Genomic DNA, 23,425 nt, shown 5'->3' on the forward strand with positions numbered 1-23,425 from the left:
ATCAAGAGTGCAATCTCAGCATGCACCTCGACGCCGCACAGTTTCCAGCAAATATGTGTGCACATTTCTGTTAGAAATCAGACAATCGTAACTCTCAGTTTTGCCCCGACTTGGGCGGTTGACACATTCCATGTGGTGATTCACCGTAACCTCCTGTAGCAAGCACCATCATAATACTACTCTAACTTTACTGTATTTTGAAATTCCATCGTCATTCATATTTACCAAATACTTCAATATCTGCTTCTATTCCTGCTGTTTAAATTCTATCATTTATTACTTGATGCGTTGGAAGTGGAGAGTAAATTGTCTGTAGGTACACCTTTCATCCAGACACCATGTCAAAAGATATGAATGACGCTTCTATCGTGGCCAATAAAGATAACTAATCACCATCTACAGCACATCGGAGTAAATCTTTGTGGGCACTGATTCCTGTGTCATCGTGTGAAGCAAAAGGAAGACCCACCACTCAAGATTAAGAGTAAACACAACTGAAAACCAAGTTATTAACCGGGCTCTCTCATTCACCTCACTCTCTATGAAGAGGAGTCTCATTCCCCATATTGGATGTTCCAAGCCAGCAACTCAGGCTTGGTGAGTCCTTGTCAAACCCTTTCAGGTCAACTATCAAAGATTGAAACCCTACCTACAAAATCAGCTTCTCTCAAGATGGAGAAGTTCAGCATACCTGAGCATGTAATCAAGAATGAAGACTCGAAGAAGCTTACAGACATCAGGGAGGATGTCAAGGACAAGGAATATGCATTAATGACATTCAACAGCTTGCCCAGGTCTTACTAGTATTCTATAAGCATCTTCATCAAGGGGTGATATAGCAATTCCAGAGCTGACTGATTATTGATTCTCAAGGAGCAATGAGGCAAGAATTTGGCTAGAGACTTACCCCCTTTCCCTTGAGGTATCAGTTACCATTCTTCGGCCGCTGAAAGGCCTCACCATAGGGGCAACTAGGACCCCAACCTGTCCCTTTTGGCTGCTAGGATACTGGCTTGGCGAGCAAGGCGGAGTTATGGATCGCACATGGAAAGAGGGTAGTTTATCACATCGCCTTCCCCAAGAACAAACCAAGGCTCAGGAGTTTAGTGGCAATCATTCGACTAGAGGTGGATGTCACTCAAAGACTCTTCACCACATCACTGAACCTGTGTTCTAGCACATTGGAACGATGGCTTTGCTTTTGTAATCTCGGTCCACAAGGTGGGTTTGGAGCTAGTGATACTTTAGCATTGTCCCACTGACATGGACTTTTCACCCTCTGAACTCCTATCAAAATCCATCATTCTGAAGTTTCACATAGAGTTCCAGTCACGGAAATGCCTTATTCACCAAACCCACATCTTCCCATGACCTGAAACAGTGTGTGCTGGAATGTGTATGCTATTCGTGACCAGGCCAGGCAACGACCACCACACTTGATTCTTCAATAGTAGTTACAAAGGTCCCTAGGTAGGAGATCGGTGAATATTCTCATGGGAGCATATGTTCTCTCAGACAGACATTCATAAATGAATGTGCCTTCTTCCTAGGAGAGACCCAGGAATGTGGTCCTTGGCTGTGGGCCGGGTGGGGGCATTTGAATCTCACTTAGCACAACCTTGGCACGAGACATATTTGACCAGGGTGAGCTTAATGGGGGCTGAGCAGTTCAGATGGAGCTGACCATAGGGATCTTAGTATGCCCCACCAAGCAGATGACAAAAAGGCCCTTTTTGGCATCAGCTGCTTGCAGCACATGACTCTTGGGTGGTTGAAGGAGACATCAACAACCTAGAGTTTAAAGAGGAGAAGCTAGGAGATGCTTCTCTCTCAGAGATCCCAGGGAAGAGCATGGTTCCTAGGAGTAGTTTATCTTCCCAATCAAAGGCCGAGACCCGTGGCGGAAGCAAAGTTCACCAAACTACATGGAAGTCTCAGATATTTCTTTGATCAGTGCTGTCGTGATGGATTGCTCAGGTAGTGAGCCACTTTTATGTCAGTGTCTAGATCATGCAGACCAAAGGCATCACAGGCCTTATGCACAATCGGCCTGTCACTCGCACACCCCCTCACTTGACATATTCATGAATGTGCATCTCCACTGCTGATCCATATACCTTGGCAATCAGGTGGCCTACCATGACAGTACGATAGTTACCCCTATCCATGGGGTCTCTTGATTTGTGGATTGGGATGATGAAACTAATAGTCTTTATGGATTGGGATGATGAAACTAATAGTCCAAGACACAAGAAAGCCTTTGCAAAAGACTTCAATCCATTGGCAAGGATTAGGATCTAGAGTCCAAAGCACCTGCAGAGGGTGAGCAACTGCTTTCCCATGACAGTGGCTTCTCTTGCATCTCCTCATATTCGTTTCCAGCCTCTTCTTTCTTCACTATCCTCTTCCATTTTCTCCATCCACAAAGGGTCTTCTGTTTCTACTATTATAATGGCCTGCCTTGATCCTGTTCACTGAAACAAACAATCTGTGGTCATCTTAAGAATCTCTTAGGGGTCCGAGTACACATCACTTCCGCATCTCTCAGTCTCTGCAGTTGTGTCCCCGCTGATCTAGGTCCCGTGGCCTGAAAGAACTGTATGGTCATCCTATCACCTTGTTGTACCGACTGGGCTTTGGATGCATGGTAGGAGACCGTGTCCTAGAGGTCAATCCGCACGCACTTGTGTCTGTCTACAAGCCACAGCAAACCTGGGTCCTGCTCCCTGAGACACTCAATGCAGGCCAGGTCCCGTCTCAAAGCTCTCTCACACGCCAGAAGGAGGTGGAGGTGGTGTAGATCCTGGGACTACAGCTCCTAACTACTCCTCTGGATCGCAGTTGCTGCCCACAGGGCCCAACCCCCCTTTGGGCGGCTGACACTATATCTTATGATCACCTCCTATACCTCTTGATCCTGTAAGCAGGGAATCCGAAATGTGTATCCCCCTCTAGGGAAGCCCACAACAGGGCTGTTGTAGGTGCAGAATGATCGGGAAATGGTCGAGGATCATCGTGCCGAGCCCCCTGTGCATCACCCAATCCCCAACATAAAACCTGTCCAACCTGTCGGCGCTGTCCAAAAGAGAAACAGAGGCTGTTTGGAAGTCTGGAAAACTCCGCCTCGCGCCAAGGATCACTGCCACAAATCGTGAAGATAAACCACTCCCACGTGCTCCTCTGAGCTGCCGGCATCTCCGAGAAAGACACTCCACCCTGCTTGTCCTCCCCAAACTCTAAAGTTATTGAAGTTGCCTTACACCAGGGAGACTCTCTGTTAACAGCCTCCAAGAAGCACGTTACTATTGCCTGCAAGCAGGGGCGTAGACATTCAAAATGCCAGTCCTAGAGTTGCCGGAACAAATACCCATCCAAACAGACCTGCTTGTAATTGGCCTCCCCTGATCATAATCATCCGCTGCTACTACCTATGAAACTGAGATGCAACCCCCCCCCCACTCTTTCCCGCTACTACAGGGGACCACACCTCCGGACCTCTCCCTAGCAAGAGGTGGTGCCGGCATCTGACATATACTGCTGAAAACATATGCTTCTGAATCAAAAGAAAATCCACTATCAGTCCCACCACAGCCCTCTGCAACTCCCGGCGGAGTATAAGGTGGTGACGTTGCTAACGCACCCAGTCGTGGAGCCCGTGCACGTTCCAGATCACTAAGATCTAGCTCATCGGGAAGAGGCTTGGGAGAACAGGGTTGCATATCAGTAGAAGCCTGCACCACCACATCGGACTTCCACATTTTTGAAGGGGGATTGGAGGAGGAATAGTCCGCATCTGTGCATCATTGTACTAAGGGCATGACAGGTTCCACACCTACCTTAGGACCCACTGCATTATGAAAGAGACCTCTACCCCCAACTTGGATGCATACTGGTGAAGTGACCAATGCATAACTTGTGTGAACTGCACCTCTAGTCTCAAGCAGATTACACCCATTGCAACGCCTAGGCCCGGCCATGAGGTCCCATCCAATGTGAGTCACCATGGTTGAGCGAAATATCAATCCCTTGAGGTCCCATCCACCTACCATCATATGGAACATATGCTCCTTTATCATACAATCGAATAAAGTGGACGTCAACTTCTCCTCACCTATGGAGGTAAAGTTGAAACCCTAGAAAAGGCGAGTGCGAGAACCAACCACTCCTATTGGCTCCCTTTGTGGGGCTGCAATATCACGACTGTCATCTCCAAGGCGAGGGGATACTCATCTGGTGTCTCCAAGTAGTTCCATGGTCCGATCCTCCAGAATTCCCTCAGCAAGGGTTGCCCAGGGCAGGGCTTCGAACCTAGAAGTTGCGGGAACAAGTTTCGTGAGGATGACTTCTTGAGGAGGCGGAGTCCCAAAGATGAGAGGGGGAGGCCTATGGCTGAGAGGATAAGGCCGCAGCCTAAGGGAAAGGGGGAAACTCCGCAACACTCTTGCCCAGGGGCTTTAGGTCAGGGCCGGGATTACGGGAGGGACAAGAGGACAAAGAAGAAGTGGCCGACGTTGTAGCACAAGAAAGAGGAGAAGAGAGAGGTGGAGTTGGCAAAAGGGGGTGGCTAGTGAGAGTGATTGCTGATCAGGGGCAAGTAGAGGGGGGGGAGGGAGAATGGGCCGGGAAGAGGGGGTGGGGGGGGAGGCGGGGAGGGGATAGCTAAAACAGTTGCTGCATAAGCTAAGGCCCCCCCCAATCCTATTGTTGTGCCGGCTCCTGGGTGCATTGTCCCCCTGCTGCGAGGGCTCTGCCTGAACATGAAAAAAAATCTAATCCTACAGGGTATGGGGGCAGTTTGCTGAGGCATCCTTTGACTGCTTCCCCTTGGACTGGAAGACTACCTCACGCTCTACCCTCGCCCGCGCATGGAGTCTAGCCTCACACTCTACCCTCGCCCACTCATGGAGTCTGGCGCATTGCCTGCGGTTCTTCAGAGCCTGCTTGCTAGGCATCTTGCACTTCACCCTAGTCCAGGCCCCTTCGAAAGGCTCTACTGAAAGTGTCAAGGACTCCATCCGCTGTCCCGGCCCACACTGCGCTCTCTATGGGCAAGCAACCCTCTGCTCCTGGCGAGACAGTGGGGGATCCCTGTTCCCTCCTATAGTCACGAGCCAATTGTCCTGTATGTGTGCATCGTAAGCATTGACTTTGCAGCCCTATGATTTCAATGTGCTGGCCGAACTCGCCGCCATCAACAGTCTCTAGAAAGATCTCCTTTGGAAGAGTCTCTGGGCATTCAACTATTAGCTTGAGTCAAGGGACTCTATCATCTGCTACCACTGTCGTTGCTATCTAAGGCGGCGACTCCACTGTGCCAAAGGCTCTCCCAATGAAGTGAAGGATGGGCCGACACTCCTTCGAGAGCCAAGCAAAGAGTCACCAAGAAGTGAGGCACATCGTGTGTCCAACCCATGTCATCGATTGTGAACCCGTGGTACTAGGGAATGAAATTAACAAGATGTGGGCCCAAGAGGAGAGGGCTCCACTCCACAATGACAAGGTGTTATCGGGGGAGCTCAAATGGAGAAGGAAGATTCCCATAGATGGTAACCTCATCAATGTAGTCACCCTCTAGTGCTAAGCTCGCCTGAATCCAATTATACACCTGGCTCCTTGTTGGCATGAGGCCAACTATCCTGCCCACCACTACTCTGTCCTAAAGTAATTAGACTGCTTTCTTCACCTAGTGCTTGTCTTCTAAAGACAGAAGAACCTTAACGGCTTGGGGAGTCCAGGGTGGCGCCATGTGAGCCCTCTGGGCAAACCAAGGGTCACCACCAAGATTCGTTCTTTAAAAGAAAGCATTGATGCTGTGCTGTCAAAAGGAGAAGGAAAAACCAAAAAGGGGCTAAAAGAGGAATGAGGCCCTCTCAACAGCCCCCTTAGGTTGCTGAAAAAAACCAGCACGAAAGGAGCTCTCAACAAAGGTATGAAGGCTCGGGCTCTTGGAAACTACTGCCAAAAAGCTCCAAAAAGAGCCCACAACCAGCCAAGAAGAAAGCTAACTTTGGGGCTGCTCCCAGTTGCCAGGTACACAACCAAGAAACAGCTCGAAAAAAGCACCTTGAACTCCTCAAACACCTCCAAAAAAGAGTGCAAAGCAGAGGGCTGAAGGGTGCCTTTTACAACAGGCCCCCTCAAGAAAGGGACTTATGGCAAAGGCACCAGCCACCCTTGGCTGACAAAACGGCCAGCTACCAAGGTGGCGGGCCGACTAAACGAGCCACCTTGCTATAGAAGCTCACAGCCGAGAGCGGCTTGGCTGGAGCGTGCCACAACCAGAGAGGCCTGGGCTGCACCTCTGTGGGCAGCCACGACCAAAGCGGCGGCTGCACAGCTACTCCAAAGAGCCCGGGAGGCAGCTAAATCCCTCCCAACCACCTAGAATGAGGCGGAGGGCCTGCGGGTATCAGCAAGGACTGTCGAAGGGGGAAGGCACACAAGGAGTGGGAGCAATGAATTATGGCACACCAAAAGCAAGGGGAGAGTTCACTAAAGGCGAAGAAAAAGAAGGGAGCAAGGAGGGTGAACCAGGGGAGAGGAGAGGCAGAAGAAGAGGGGCTGAGGCGAAGCGGGGAGGGGCAGCGAGCAGGAAGCAGGAGAGAAGGTGCGAGGCTCAGAACTCGTTCTTCGTTGTTTGGGGTTTGGGCACTCGAAGGTTGGTGAATGTGAAGAACCAGCCTTCTCAAGAATGCAAATGTGTGCAATGCATGCAGAATTTGAATGCCAATTGGCCCTCCAATGGGGAAAAACGCCCTCGTGAGAGTACTTGTCTCTATTTTGACCTACATGCAAGGTGTGTGAGAGATGGCGCATGAATGCAAGGTGAATGAAGAATGCTACGTGAGATTCACAATGAAAGGGTGATACCCTTTCATTAATGTCCCTTGAGATCACTCAAGTTCCATCTTCCCATTTACACCTACCCTTAGCCTATGACCCATGCATCTACCATTCAATGCACCTTAATGCACCCTTCCCTTCCTATTGCCCCTAGGACCTAGACACGTGTGTGCACATTTTTATTAATAGAATAAGTATCACATGTCCAAATTCGATGCCGTCTAACGCAGTGGCACCAGCTCGACTAGTCCTATCTATTGAGATGATCCACCGCCATAACAAATCGGTCGGTGTCCATCATAATAACATATACATGTTACACCATTGGCGTATAATATATAATAATGTTTCAATGTCTACTAATCACGGATTAGTGATTTCTCTTGTCATGACAATGAATTGGAACTGCAGCAAGTTCTCCCATTCTTTGCTAATGTAGCATGCTATCCCCTCAAAACCTCGTCCTCCTATGTATTTTTTTTGTGTACCATACTGACCTTTTAGGTACCTTCATCTTCGAGATCTCATTGCCCTTGTGCTCCCATGTTCCAATACTATGAACATATGTTTTTCTGATACCTCCTCTTGCAGTGCTATTGCCTTGTATAGTGACCAGCCACCTACATTCATACTTTGACCCTCAGGGTCTCGAGTCCCTATGCATCGTTACGCCCTTTCCCTTTTTTGTAATGCTACCTTTCCAAAGAGAGAGGAAAAGAGAGAGAGAGAGAGAGGTCCTTTAGAAAGAGACACAAAAAAACTACATAAGAAAGAAATGTACTTACTAAGAAAAAGTCTGCATCAACTTTTAACTTCACCAAACCATAGGATGATATTAAGTAAACATTCATTCCTGTCTCTTCAAATATGAATGATCAAGCTCTAAGGAGACCTTCAAGACTGAAGGTAAGTATGTTAGGCATCACAAATACTTACAAGCCTTGCATAAAAGTCCCTTACTTCAGGACGAATTGAGTCCAAATCTCCTTCTATCACGTCTGGTTTGTATCTGCAATCAATGTCATTAGATTTCACTACTTCAGAAGACTCCATAAGAGTACAATGATTTCAAAAGTTTCTTGCCATTTAATAAATGAGGGAATAATTAAAGATTTACCCACAATGAAATGCAGAAATCAACGGAAGTGTCATACGCTCAACAACAGCACTGAATTAAGACTCTCTCTCTCTCTCTCACTCTCTCTCTCTCTCTCTCTCTCTCTCTCTCTCTCTTTCTCTCTCTCTCGCTCTCTCTCTCTCAGTACGCCCTTTGCTCCAACCACTGGGGCTTGTATGAGATCATCCTTTGGTGTACTTTATACCTTGTCCCATAGAGCCGTGAGGTCTTCCATGGACGTTAATACATCTTACTTTCTTTCTATCGGCCAGTTTTGGGTCTCATCACATCGATTCCGTATCAAGAGCGGTTGGGCCGAGGGGATACCTAGGGAGAGCAGCATATGCACACTGTGTGATCGACAGGAGGTCGAGTCTGAGGAGCACTTCGCGTTTAGCTGCCCACTGTACTACGAGATTCGCGACTGCTACCACTCTCTCTTTAGGCACAGCTCCAAACTTTTCTCATACCCAGATTAGAGGTGTCTAGCCGCCTACAATCATGAGATGGTCCAACATAGGGAGCACCTACTCAGGACGAGGAGATGGGCCTCAGGCACACAACCCGATTCATCTCAAAGCAAGATCGCGGAGTTCTTCCAATCAGACCATGGGGACCACCCAATGGATAGCAGACGCAGCAGAGATCCAGAGCCATAGGTTCGCCACACTAGACGGATGACGGATAGGCAGACCACATTAGGGGACCTCCCTTCCACGTTTAGGACTGGAACACGTTCCGCAAGGGTCACAATGGTCCTTGTCCCGAGCAGTGCCAGCATCAGGCGACCGAGACGGACAGCACCTACAGATAGTAGCCAGCGCTCCATTACTGGTTACGTCTCAGCACAGCCTCACCTATACCCGAGTCTCCCATGACACCCTCATTGTACTTTACCCTAGTCGGATGATGAGGATCATGTTGGTCTCCCCCCACGAAGATGACACCACATCACTAATGATGATGATATGACTATGTACTTCCTAGGACTTAGCTTTCAGCATGGGTGATGATGCTCATTTAGTAGCTCCACCCTTTCTACTCATTGTATCAAGTTTCTATCAGTCTCATAGACTGATAGAACCTTTATGCTCATTGTATCAAGTTTCTATCAGCCTCATAGACCCATCGCTCTTTGTAGACTTCAATAAACTTTATTTCTTTCTTTCCTTCTCTCCATAGGGCCCCCCTATGAGACGAAGGATAACGAGACCCTCGCTTGCACCATTTGGAACTATAATGGTACCCTTTGGCCAGATACTGGGAATTTATCGGAGTCCTACATAGGACAAGACATAGTCTTTTACACAGAGACATATCAGAGCCCAGAGCGCCCCTTACCGATGGTTAGTGGATACACTTGGGAGTCAATCTACAAGGAGGAGACAAGGGAGACATGAGGAGTACGTGGTTCAGGGGGAGTGGCAGTCCTATATAGATAATCTCTCATTGAGGCGATCTTAGGGAAGATGAGAGACCCAAACACTAGGTTCCTTTGGATCCGATTATGACGCACAAATAGCCGAGATCTCTTCATAGCAATCTCCTACTTCCGACCAAAGACATCACACTTCAAGAGCAGGTTGAGATGTCACCATACACACCTCTCCACCAGGATATCATGGATTTTTCGAGCCACGGAGATGTTCTCCTAGTTGGGGATTCAACGCGAGGATGGAGCACGTCAAGTGCCACTGCTAGATTTTCGAGAGGAAGCTATTTTACTTCCCGACATAGATACCGCTGACGCTGGCATATCACAAGTGTCCGCTGATAGATTGACCCCTATTACCTCCTATGGGCATGCACTCCTTGATCTAGGTACGGCGCATGATCTCATTCTCTATAATGGTCTTGAGCAATGGCCCTACTCCAATGGCTTCACTTGCTTTCCAAATGGAGGGGGGTCTAGCATGGTTGATTATATCTTGGGATCCCCTACCTTCACATCACACATCACGGACTTCTCTGTTTCACCACCTCCACCTTAGGCTGACTCTTCTTTAGTATCACCACTCCTCGCCTTGCTACTTCACCCACTTACACTACCTATCACGACATACATTTCGATCACAACCTCTCACTAAGATATTCTGCACTCTACTCACCTATATTGACCACATACCTCTCCTAGAGGACCGGGCTGCTTTGATTAGCCGATCATTGCACGAGGTTGCCCTTCACGCCTTCCCATACACCACACGCTCTAACCGTCCACCGCCTCTAGGTCTGTGCCATGTATAGCTAGTATGATGACGAGTGTAAGGCTCTTCGCCGACAACTCCGATTCGAATCCCCGCTGCCTCATTAAGCATGTGGGTGGCCTCAAGGATTTTCTTCATATCAATCCTGATTTCACAAATGGCGAAACAAAGAGGAATTATTGAACATCCTATTTAGTAATAACTCCAAAGACTCATCGAGACACATGAGAGCCCAGAGAGAGGGCTACCCACAGTGACAAGATACACATGGGAGTCTGCCCACGGAAAGGAACTGAGGAGGGATAGTGGGGTAGGAGGATCCAGAGGTGTGGCTGTTCTCTTCAGATCACATCTGAGACCACTCCTCTCTATGATACGAAAGGAGGAGCATGCACGACACATGTGGATTCTGGTCAAGTTACCAGACACACACCCGGACCTTCATTGCAATATGTTACTTTTCCCCCAGAAACATCATCCTATGCACGAGAGGCCACCACTGACAGGCACAACCCATATGAGACTATTCAGGATGATATCACGGAGTTCTCCAGACACGGGGACACTCTCCTCCTTGGTGACTTTCATTCACGTACTGGGAACAGACAGGTGGGCCTGTTAGATTTTGATGAGGATTCCCTCGTAGTACCAGAGATGGATGTAGCAGAGCTGGGGATCGTGAGGCACTTGGCAGATGCAGATGCACCAGTGACAGCATATGGGAGACATTTACTTGAGCTGGGTGCTATACATGATCTGATCATATAGAGCGGTCTCCGAAGATGGCCATCATCTAGCAAACTCACCTGTTTCCCACATGCCCCACAGGTACATGGTTTTATTGTGCCACCCCCTCCACTCGGAGCCGACCACTCGTATCTCACTTTCTATATATCGGTCGCCACACCAGCCATGAGGAGGGTCCCCCCACCACCCACTCGTGTTCAGATCCATTTTGACCGTGCTCTTGACCTGGTGTATGTGAACCACCTGGCTTCTTAGCTTCTAGTTCTACTTGTGATGGGATGGACCTCACATAGGCATCAGACACTCTTATATCGGTGATACAGGATGTTGCCGCCAGATCCTTTCCCACGACACGATCTGCACGTGCTCCAAATGGGAAGATGCCCCAAAATCCATGGTTTGATGATGAGTGCAGAGAGATAAGAGCCCACCTTACACATGAGATAGCACTAGGACATTTGACTCCACTAGAGGTACACCGGATCTCACGCCGAGTGACACGGCATAAGAAGTGGGCTTTCCTCATGCAGAGGATGGATGAGGTGATTAGTTCCTTTCGCGAAGGAGATCCTACCACGGGATGGGGACTCTTATCAGAAGGGAAGTCACCCATTCCCATCACAGATCCCGCAATCTAGCACACATATGGTTGCTCTCTATATGATGTCCAAGGTCAGGCACCATCTGATATGTCCTCTATGCCCAGACCCACCACATGTCATTTGTTTACTTTGCAGAATGTACAAGCTGCCCTTCTTCGGCTTCATAACCAACGATCACCAGATCATGAGGGATTACGCAATGAGCATTTTGCGCATGGGCAAGAGATCCTGACCCCGATATTAGCACAGTTGGTCAATCATGCCGTATGCCATGGCTTCCCACCTACCTAGAGCACCACCACCATACTACCGATACACAAGGCAGGTGATCCCATGGACACTAGGAACTATCGTACTCTTATGATTGGCCACACTTTGGCTAAGATATATGGGTCGATCCTAGAGAGGGAGATTAGCAACCACATAGAGGGTCACGAACAATGGGCACTTGGGCAGGCAGGATTTCGGAGACAGCACTCCACCCTGGATCACATTTTCACCTTGAGGGCTATTATCGAGGAGGCGAAGTCGAGGCGTCAGCATGTCTACACTTGCTTCGTAGATTTTCATAAGGCATTTGACATTGTCCCACGCTCTCACCTGATCAGAGTTACAGCTCCCGGATGTCATGATTTGGGGGGTCATGAGTCTATATCATGAGTCTATATGAGTCTGTCAGAGGGAGGATACGTGCCCCAGGAGGCTTATCAGACTGGATTGAGAGCACCATCGGAGTTAAGCAAGGCTGTCCCCTATCACCAACTCTCTTCGGGCTCTATATTGACGAGATCACTTCTTTTGTCGATCGACTAGGTGGAGAGGGTTCGCACCTGGCTGACTTGATGGTGCAAATACTGTTGTATGCCGATGACATAGTCCTCATATCATCCTCAGGAGGGGGACTGCAAAAACATCTAGAGGCTCTGGAGATGTTCTGCAGGGAGAGAGACTTGACCACAACATGCTATAAAGGCTTAAACTTCAAGTACATACAAGACCGTCGTACTGCAGGTGTGCTTACTCTAAAAGCAAACCATGCACCTCATCGAGACACATACCAAAAACATGTGCAATCATGTATTGTCCTCTTCTAAATTACAGTAACCATCTGAACATGAAACCCTAGGACACTCTATGGAATCCGCCCTCATGTAAGCATCAACAACCACGGACCTGGAAAATTCCAAGCACTCCATGTTGTCCTTCACCTTCAAAAAGGATTCTGACTCCCCGTTGGCCCACATCTCAATGTTAGACATCATCACTGCGGTTTCTAGGGTGACATATCTAAATCTGAGTCAGAGTCCTTTTTGTTTTTATGATCCGCCTTCTTATTTCTGCAATCCTTCGCAAAATGGGCTGGCGTGTCACAATAGAAGCACTTCTTCTTCTGCTTCATTTTCTTGGAAGTGTCCTCGTCATCAAAGTCATCCTTCTTGGGCTTGCCACCGTTAGGCTTGCCCTTTCCTTCACCAGCGTAATCCTTTCCATGCAACACCTTGTCATAGTTGTCATTGTTGTAGAGCTTCTCCCTAGCTTCTTCCTGGAGCAGTAATGGACCCAACTCCTCAAAAGTCAGAGGTTTGGTCATTTGTCCTGCTGTCACAGTCGTAACGAAGCTTTTGAAACTCCGAGGTAGCCTCCTTAGTACCACCATGGCCAACTGGCACAAGTCCACCTTCTGACCAACCGAAGCTAGTTGATCCCTCATCACCTTGACCTTTGTCAAGTGGTCATGTACCGAATCTCCTTCATCCATATCCAAGTTGTAGAGCTGATGCTGAAGAAGCGAGATCCATGATGTGTTATGTGTTTCGTACAGATCCTTTAGAATGGCCCATGCCTCTACTAACCTGTCGGTCATCTGGATGTGAGGAAGCACACAGTCCGCCGTAGACCCTATGATCAATGCCAGGGCGTGGGCATCTCTATCTTCCCAAGCTTCGAGTTCCTCTCCATCTACTGGCATGAGTATCCTCCCATTGTAGTCCATCACATCCTCCGGCTTCGCGTTAGCTCCCATTGTCAGCTTCCACAATTTTCGAGACACTAAATGACTCCGAATCTTCACCTTCAAGATAGGATAACTTGTCCCATCCAATTTCCCAAACTCTCCTAAGTTAGGGATGGTGAAAGAAAAAAATATGGGGGAGGAGGAAGGCATAGAAGGGGCAAGAGGCTTCTAGCATCAACATCTCTGCTACTAAACCACACAGCAAAATCGAACAAACTCAACCTTCTGTAGACCAGAACTCCGTACACACCTGACTGAACCTGAGTCACCCTCCTTCTCGCAAGGGCACTGTCCTCCAGTCGTGGAAGTCAATTCCCAAGAGCTTCTGAATCAGGGTCGTCCTTCAGCAAATGGACCAACAAAGGATACACACAGCGGAAGACTGATAGAATAGCTCAGGAGCTCACACAATGTCTGTGGGGAGTGGAATCACAAACTTCTTAAACTTATGTTCATCAAATAGATGTGCAAACTCATCAATAGACAATGAACCAGCCAGATATAGAAGCTACCAAAAGAATATATATTTCCGTCCAAAGCTATGGACACAACACAAAAGAGAGATAGGTCCAAAGTCCCGCCATAGCGTGGTCCTTTGATCTTACCACCAAGTACTTCTACTATCTGCCGGATATCTCTAGACTTGACCCCGCGTGCTCCACCTCGAGCGTATGTAGACTCTTGTTCCAGATCTCAGCTTCTTGCTGTCCTGACAGACAGTCTAAGGTTCGGCACTGTGAACTCAGTCTGCAGCACACCTCTGGCTCACCTTCACCTCCAGTGTTGAGGCACAAGGGAGAGACTTGCTGGCTGTTCCTGTCTGCTCACTCTTGCTGATCTGCTGAATACAAAATGAAGCCCAGGGCCTCTCCTTTTATAGGCCCCAAGGGCCCTCTGAAATACCAACTCAGTCTGTAAATGGCTGACTGGAACAGCCTCAAAAACCGCCCTGGTTGGCTGCCCCTACCAGCCCAACCAGGGCCCTACATAAGGGTCTTTACTTGCCCTTTCCATGCCTTTGTTCCAGGGCATAAAGCCCTCCATTTTACTGCAGGGTCCAGCCCCTCCTGTCATGCCTTGGTTCAGGCCTGGTAGGCTGGCTCTGACCAGCCCTATCAGCCCTTTCTGTGGCCGACCAGGCTTGCTGGCTCCCCCTCCATCAGCCATATGCAGGCGCCTGTGCTGCCCTGCTTGTTCTGCCTCTTGCAAGGCTCCTTCCAGCCCCGTACAGCCACGTGGCATCCCCCGTACTGTTGCTGATGTCATCGCCATATCAGTGGCTCCTTTCTCTCTCTGATCTCTGCCCCCATGGCAGCCATAGTGCTGCCCATGTGGCCTTCTCTCAGAATCTAGGTTCCCCCCCCCCCCCCACATGCTCTCCTCATATGGGGGCTTACAGATGGGAGGTGACCTTTCCAACAAGTCATCTATTGAAAATAAACACATTCTCACAGCCAATGAGGTGGAAGAACGATTTAAGAAATTCTCTTCCAAAAGGTGATAGGCAGATGCAATCTTGTGTGAACTTTACAGATTGAAACGTAGTTTCTAGGAGGTAATATAGAGCAACACATTAAGTGAAAGAGGAGGTGGGAGCAAGAAAAGTTTGGGACCTTGCATGTAGCACGAGTAGGAAGCTTCAACAAATGTAGGGCATGCACAAGAGGCAAGATGGCAAGCAGAGAAAGCTCAAGATGAAATCAGAAATCAGTCGAGTGGAAGTCAACCTGGAAGAGATGGCTGTCCAAGGTGTCCAAAACGCTTGGAAAGCATGCTTTTGCCTAGACTAGAATTAAAGTTGCAAGTTAGGATTTTGGAGACCTTTTAAAGTGCTACAAATCTGATTCAATTCTATGTGAAAAGTGGGACTTTATTCAATGTATTTTAGTGAAAGTTATCTCAAAGGGTCTTCAAACATTTAATATTCCTTGGAAACTAGGATTTTTTTGTTTATAGGTATCAGAATCAAATACCAAATTGACTATTGTGTACATCTAGACAGAGTCTATGACTTGACAATAAGATCTCTAGGGTTGGGATTTGTAAAACCGAACCAACCCTAACCTATGGATCCATCTAGATTGTTGTATTATCCTTTGTGTTTTCCAAATCTAAATCCCCATTAGCTCACACCCAATGCATATTTGGGCTATCTGCCAAGTTTGTAGAATCGGTGTACGATCATGGAAGAACACAATCCAAAGGATTTAAACAGTCAGGAGAGAGTGCGATTATGGTTTACTTTTCACTTGCATTGCCACAGGACCCACTTCCATTCTCCAGATTGGTTACAACAGTCTCACCTTTTTTCTACTTGATTTATTACAGGGTTTTTTCATAGGATTGTTCTTTTTTCCATTTATTTTGGTCGTACTTAAAAAGAAGTACACTTTTTGCCAATACAAAAAAGATTGAAACTATAGCAAAAAGCCTCCAAATTGCAATCATTCGCTTCATCAAGCAAGGGTGGAATTTTGGGAAGGAGCTACGTTTTTTAGTTTAAGTATTCATGCTTCCACTTAGACGTCAGCAGCACCCAAAAAAGTAGACAGTTGACATATATGCCTCTAAAAAACTTTGAAGATCTATACACTACTCTCATAAAGAAGCAAACCATGACACAAGAAATTCTACGACATGGCATTCTATCTTTTAGCATACACAGTGAAACCCTAAAGATAACAATCAATTCAGAGATTTGGATAACATTAATGGTCAACGTTTCAAACTTACAGTTCACGCACTTTCATGGGATCCTGACTAGAAAGTAGATTAGGGAGACAATCATATAATTGGTTTGCTCCCCCATCAGCACATATGCGGCAGCAGGCTGCAATATGAAAAAGGCTGGGATAAGTCCTAGAATGCCCAATTCTCCGTATATTTTATTCCAAAATAGTTGAGGCATAAGTATACACCTAGTCATTCTCTTAGGTGCTTCTCTTAATGCCTTTATGCAACGTCTCAAAAGAACCACAAGTTCAACAGACATCACACAACTCATGCAAACCCGTGGCTAATACATATCTCCATATTCTTCAAACAACAGACCCAGCAAATATCAAGTCGCACATCACAAAAGCCAATTTCCAATACATACATAGCATTGAAACAAGCAAATATCAAGTTGTGCCTCACACCCACCAATTTCCAAGTAATCCACACATATATAATTGACACAAGATATACCTTTGCTCCATAAAAACAGTGTAAGCAATGGCATGTGATGGTTTAACACCACAAGCACGTATGCCTTTTCCTCGGATTCTTCTTCTTGACCCAACTTATCAAACTGAAGAAACTTGGAGTTATGGTACATAAGTGGAAGCATAATCCCTCACACGCTCGACTAGCAATCTTACCTGCAGCAACTGAAGTACTCAAAACGTGAAAATATTACGAAGACTTCAATATGATGAAGATACTTGCAGATAAGATGATGCACATTAAGGCAAATTGCATATTCACATTAACACCAAGCGTACCCCCTTTTGGGGTTTGAGCTGCAAATGGCTCAACATCAACCACAATCTAAATCCCTATTCGCAAGCCAAGAAGTATATGATGGATAAGGTTTGAAGCAGTGGAAATTGCACCAGCCAATACTTCAAGAAGCGCAATTAGAAGGACTTCACACATTCATCATAAGACTCCCAGCTAGCAGCACATCCAAGTCTATCAACATAGCCCCTCAACCAGCTCTTCCCCTTCCAATCTTTCTTCAACTTCCTCCCCCCTGACCCACTCTTTCTCCCTCCCCCTTCCTGCGCTCAACCTATTACCTCCCCTCCGCTCCTCTCCCTCTATAGACTCTCCTTCTTGCCTTGCTCCTTCTACCAGCCTGATCCCCTTCTTTCCACTCCTCTCCCTCCTCTTGCTTCCTTCCTGATTTGCAAACTGGAGTCCTGTACCCCCGCTCCACCTGCTGTCCTCGTCCTTTGCCCATCTACTCATCCTCTCCATTGCTGCCTCCCCCAGCAGCAGGACTTTCACCGCTGCTGCTGCCTTTCTCCTCGCCTTCTGCCGTCTTCCCCCTCACAGCAGCCCCTTGACTCTGGATACTGTTAGGATATCAGCCTCCCTGCAGGACAAGTAACTGTACTGCAGATGCCTTGCTGTTAGAATACCACTCTCCCTACAGGACAACCAACATGTCGAGCTTGGTATAAAAACTCTAGGACAGAGCAGTAGTAGGGCATATTGTTGGCCTTACTCCCACCTGCAAGCAAGGGCAGGATCGGCTTTATGCAAGTATCTCCCTTTAGGACAGCCAAATCCCCCAAACACTGCTTCAATGGAGCCATGTATCCTGGGAGAGCTCCTGATGGGTGCTTTACAAAGGCCCCCCAATGTCCATTCTATATAGAAGAGGGCTGCTGCCCTCTCCACCACCTTGGATCGGTCGACTGGCTGGGTCAACCCCACACACAAAGCCGATCCTGTCTACTGCGGACCATAATCTTGGCCCATCCTGGCCCTATATTGTACCCTATACAGATATATGTACATGCATACACATACACATATATACATACATACATACATACATACATATGTATAGAGAGAGCATCGCCATTCCAGTCCTTACGCATACATGTATGTATGTATGTATGTATGTATGTAGAGAGACAACATCGCAATTCCAGTCCTTACGCTGACCAATCCAGCACAAATGGTCGGCCTATGAAGCTGCTCATGTGCAGCCCTTCATACTGCATATGTGGCAGCCAGCCTGCTGCCCAGATAGCAACCCCCGTGCTCTCAGATCTGCCCATGTGGCACCTGGCAGCCCTCTTTAGCTCACCCTCTTGCAGGTGTCTCTCCCGATGTCCTCTTCATTTAGGCTCACATGTGGGGAGATGACCCACACATTCCAACACAAGAAATGCAGGAATTAAAAACAGCACAGGAGCAAAGCTTAGGCATTGAAATCTTTAGACTAAAGGACTCAGTTCCAGAATACTATTTGAGAAAGAGCTTCAAGTCAAGAAAGACAAAAACCTCCAACATAAAGATATATTAAAGTTCTCTAAAGGACAGCAATCAAAGAGATCGTTTGACCACATGTACAACTAAGTTCAGAAGCACAGCAAGACTTTCAAGGTCATCTGCTTATAGCATGATCCAAAGCAGGTAACAATCTCTTGCATATGGACGTCTAGAAGCAATGACTAAGGCTAGTAAGTCCACATTTCATGGACACAAATTGGACACTTTACCGACTCCAACAGCCAGTAAATTCACCCACCTTGAGGTAGAGGTGTAGGTGATGAGAAGATAGCTTCATCTACCAAGGCTACTCCGCTCGATGTTCTTCGAAGTGTTATGCTGGAAAGCAAACGAGGGAGAAGCTGAAAAGGACACTGAAGAGCCACACGAAGAGTACTGTACAAGGTACCCTATGCATTATCATTCATGGATAAATGTACACAGGCACAAATGGACCCTCAAGACTAATCCAAGGTCAATTTATAATCTTGGAGGTTTTTAACCTCAGGCTGGGTATGGGCCTCCTAAATCCACTATTCTTCCACATGTTTAGTGGACATGCCACCCTTAAATATATATATGTATGTGTGTGCGCACGCGCATGCACAAGCGGATTTTTTGCACCTCTTTGACCTAAAGTGTTGCTAGGGAACTGTGCCCTGAAACCTGCTGTGATGGTAAGTGTTGTTTGCCTTTTATACACACACCAATTACACCTGCCATTAATCTACAACCTTAACTTCCTTCAGATGCTACTCAACCACTCACCGTTTGTTTGCATCCTTCAGCGCCTTCCAAGCTTGGTGATGTGTATTTTCAACGATCATTCATGCACCCACATCCTTTTCTACCCATTTCCTCCTGCTCATCAGGATTAGAAGGAATGAAGTCTTTCCCTTCAGCAATCCTCCAGAGCTTGGGATCAACATGTTCGCTTCTAGCATCAATGTTTTAAACGCTGCAGTTCCCACCATTAGGCATCCCTGCCCATTTGATAGGTGTTACATTGGTATCGACACCCCAAATAGGATCCATGACACCATCAGCTTTAAGATGCGGTGAGAATTTAAAGAAGAGGTCTTCAAGACAGCATGATGAGACAAGCCCGTAAAACTGCTTGAAGACTTAGAATCTTTCATGCAGTGCTTTACGTGTCAGTACCAAGAAGGCATATTGAACACAAGGCACAGGGTGCCCAGAGCACTGCCTTTTTTGAAGGGACTCGAAGATGGGAGGAAAGCAATACAAGCGTCAGGGGCCACAATCAAGCATTTGAACAAAGGATGGGACTCAGTGAGCACAAGCCAACAGAGGAGCCCTTCCCAGACGAATGCATACTCCAACCTTTTAGCAGAAAATACAGGAAGAGGAGCGGGCAAAATTTTACCAAGCTTCCCCCAACCCGAACCTGCCAGCTACAACTCAGGAGGGAGCTACACCACCACCAGCAAAACGACCATGCCACCAACTAGAAAAGCAAAATGATTCGAATCTGTAGACGTGCAATTTGCAACCTTACGTTGACCATACAAACTCACGTCCCTGTCAGCCTCGGAAGTCGAATTCACAACAAAGCTTAGCCACACACACAGCCTCGGATGATCACAAGCAGATAAAATTCACTCAAAACAGCACGATCAGAAAAAGAACAAAGTGCTGATGAGAGAGGTTGAGCATATCTAGCCCCTTCTTGCACGTGCTTGTAAGCTCAGTTTGATCAATTACAAGCTCATGCTATAAAGCGCATGTTACGCATAGAAAGCATTGCAATAAATTTTCAAACCCGCACATACGAAGCACTTAATGCTGCACTAAAAGTGCAAGAAGAGTAGAAGAATGAACTCCGGAAGCTGAGGGGAGAAACAAATACCACCTCTATCCAACTGGAGGTTCTGAAGGTAGAAGTGGGTGGCCACAGCCCAAAGGGAACTACAGGATAAGGAAGCAGAAAGAGCTGCTTTAGCCACAAATGTGGAGAATCTGACGGCAGAGCTCAAGGCTATGGAAGTCCTGGCAATGACATGCACACAGCTGGAGAATACGGACAGCAAGTTTGGAAAGTCTCGAGCGACAAGTGTGGCATCAGCCACAGCAGCAACCTCTTCTGTACCCGACGCCACAACAAAGAAGTTGCTAACACAGGGTGGAGGAGAAGTGGCAAGGCAAGCAGCCTCTTGAGGCACAACCACTGCCAATGCCAGCACTATCAAGCTCCCCAACTGAGATGGGACAACAGCAGAAGCCACATAAAGAGCCAACAAAAAGCTATACCACGCAAGAAACGGCTCGCTCTATGGCCTCTTGGTACCAAGATGAAATCGAGGAGTTGAATGCCAAGCAAAATCAGGAATTCTGTAGAAAGGAGAAATAGGCTTTTATGATTGCAAGAACCCTGAGGCCGATAGTGGACTTCAAAGTAGATAGAGAGCTCCCAGGGTACACGATCAAAGCACAGCTCAGATATGAAACCAGCCGGTTCTTCAAGGGCCGCAAGTATGAGACCACTCTTGGTGGATACCAGGAAGTGAATATGGACAGATGCCAAGACTCCATGAAGATTCAGCTCGAATGGAGGAGAAATTTATTGCAAGTATAAGACAATCCAGGGGGGAACTTCGCTTTGACCCGTGCTTTAGCCGAGTGCCAAGACACTACTCTTGGCCAGAATATGAAGCAAAGAGCTGCCATACACAAAACCTTCGTTTCTGCTCATGCAATAAAATAAACAGTGTCACCTTCCTTGGGATTTCTCAAACGCTGCACATATTGCATCCTTCTTCGATTACTACATACAGCGCATCTTCTCACTGGACTCGTTCTGCTCTTCTTTTGTTATTAGCTTCGTGTCTGCTTGACGGAAATCAGCCAGAATTTGTGCTCCACGAAAAAGAATCGAGCAGCCAATCAGAGAAACGCAAAGCTGAGAATGAGGCGACTACGAAAACAACAGCTGAGAGCGTACCCGAACAAGACACGACCTGCAGGTTTGAACTTCAAAACCAGATTGATCATCACATGGAGTTGTGGATGGTGGCACTTCTCAAGGAGAGACTCACGAGGAAGAGAAACACACAAATCACGAAAACGCAGCAAAAGAAGTCTGGATTTTGCATATGCTCAAATAGGAAGAGAGAAGACGCAAATAGTCTAGCGGGGCAGTGCTAACAACAAATGCGGAAGCATGAAGGGCCTTTGTTATTAAGAAAATCTGCCACTCGAAAAAAATTAGACAACACATTTACCCTCTTAGCGATACTCCTGCGTTAGCGTCTGGCACGTCAATTTTCCTGACGTGCATCAAAGCAGGAATTATTTCGCGACTTACAAAACTGAGCTTTAGCTGCAAAATTTCCAAACAATGAGTAGCCTGCGAGACAAATATTCTACTCCTGGCAAAGATTCTTGCCACCGGACCTAGATTTCTAGCACTGGTTTCTAACATTATTTCCATACGTTGCGCAACAGCGACGATGTTTGGAACGGAACAATTTGAATCCCACGAATATAGACTCTGCCTCTTGCGATCCGAAAAATGCCCGAGAGCGTCACCTGCGAGTAAATAAGTCTCCTCCACCAATGGGTTTTGCAAGGCAGTAAGTAACCTTGATGCCCCTCCGCCAATGGGTTTTTGCAAGGAAGGCACTTCTAGCAGCTCGGGCAAGGGAGAGAGGAAGGCGCGTCATCAAAACATAAAACCGCCCTTTAAGCAAGGAGAGAGTAAAACGACTTACTGTAAAGCCGAATCGGGTGGCTGCGAGTGCGGTGCGCATTTAGGCGAGGCGAGAGCCTGGACTCCATGAAAAGGTGGTCAACGCCGCTGCAGTCGGTGCTAGGTGATGGTGATGGTGATGGTGATGATGAGATCGTAGAGATGGTTGATCAGTCTGGACTCTGTCTGTCTTCCTTCAATCAGCACCTTCTTCACCACCTTCTCAGCACAGCACTGCAGCCATATCACCAAAGGGGAAGTTCGTCGTCTTGTTCATGACAGGGGAACGGGGTCGAAACAGAGATTAGAGCTTCAGGCTCTTCTGCAGCCTTTGGTGAGATCGTGGTGCTGCTTCAGGGTCGCTACGCAGGCCTCAAGGCTGTGCCCTTCATGAAAACCATTAACTCTTGAACAGCAGTGAGCATTCCTCATCGACCTGCTTCATCAATCGATCCTCTCTCAAAGCCTCGTTCGATTGCGCTCAGCTGGATGAAGCTTCTGAGGGGTTGATACTGATGAACCTGCTGTGATGGAGGAGGAGGAGGAGGAGGAGCAACGAAGTTCTGTGAGTGGGCTGAAGCGTTGTTGGGAAGGTTTGTAATTTTGTGCATGGTGATAGCTTATGGAAAGTGCTACCTGAACTGGCTGTGGTATATATGAATTTGTTAAGCTGGTGGTGAGCTTTTGAGCATCGGAAGAGGAGACAACATTTTGTTGTTAATATGTGCTCTACGTGACATCATTTTTGTTTCGGAACCCAATTTTGTGTAGGCTCTCTCCTTGAAGAATATCCTTACCTCTCATAGAGGGTACATACAAGTGAGTACAAGTACTCTTGGGCACTCCCTTAGTTTGTGCCAAACTCAAGCAATTGTCAAGATGAATGGATGATTAATTTGCAGCCCCTATGATGGAAGCTCGCAAGTAGAACCATTGGAAAGTTTGAATGTTGTAATACAAATGCAAAGCCATTTGCAAACTCTGTGTGTGTGTGTGACAGAGAGAGAGAGAGAGAGATTGATTTAACCAAAATAGAAGGGGGCCACTTGGCAAGAAATGGTGTGGAACGCTTTTTTTACAAAAATGTTGGTACGGCACTTCTTGGAAGGAAGTGCTAACAAAGGTTATTTTTTACGAGAGATTCAAGATTGGGAAGAACTGTGATTTCAAGCGTGGTTTTTAGGTCCTTGTTTTGTTGGT

The 23,425-nt window shown here is 47.2% G+C and overlaps 1 protein-coding gene across 8 annotated transcripts in view; it reads right to left on the reverse strand.

Moving 5' to 3' along the window:
* The window catches only part of LOC147894309 (thiamine pyrophosphokinase 1-like), a 57,194-nt gene extending 34,592 nt beyond the window's left edge, over nt 1-22,602 (reverse strand). Inside the window, exons 1-4 of one of the 8 annotated variants that reach the window (XM_087384553.1) lie at nt 22,248-22,602; nt 16,717-16,889; nt 16,261-16,357; nt 7,780-7,852 (exon numbers count right to left, since the gene is read on the reverse strand). In XM_087384553.1, coding sequence (XP_087240679.1) covers nt 7,780-7,852; nt 16,261-16,357; nt 16,717-16,858 — 312 coding nt within the window. In that variant the 5' untranslated portion in view covers nt 16,859-16,889; nt 22,248-22,602. Of the gene's footprint in view, nt 1-7,779; nt 7,853-16,260; nt 16,358-16,716; nt 16,899-21,969 lie in introns of all 8 variants that reach the window. The other 7 variants (XM_087384548.1, XM_087384550.1, XM_087384552.1 and 4 more) reach the window with 7 other exon arrangements.
* Between the last annotated feature and the right edge of the window lie 823 nt (nt 22,603-23,425).

Source organism: Dipteris shenzhenensis, chromosome 14 (assembly GCF_047967505.1).
Source record: "Dipteris shenzhenensis isolate YYH24624 ecotype China chromosome 14, Dip_SZ_1.0, whole genome shotgun sequence".
Taxonomy (NCBI): Eukaryota; Viridiplantae; Streptophyta; class Polypodiopsida; order Gleicheniales; family Dipteridaceae; genus Dipteris; species Dipteris shenzhenensis.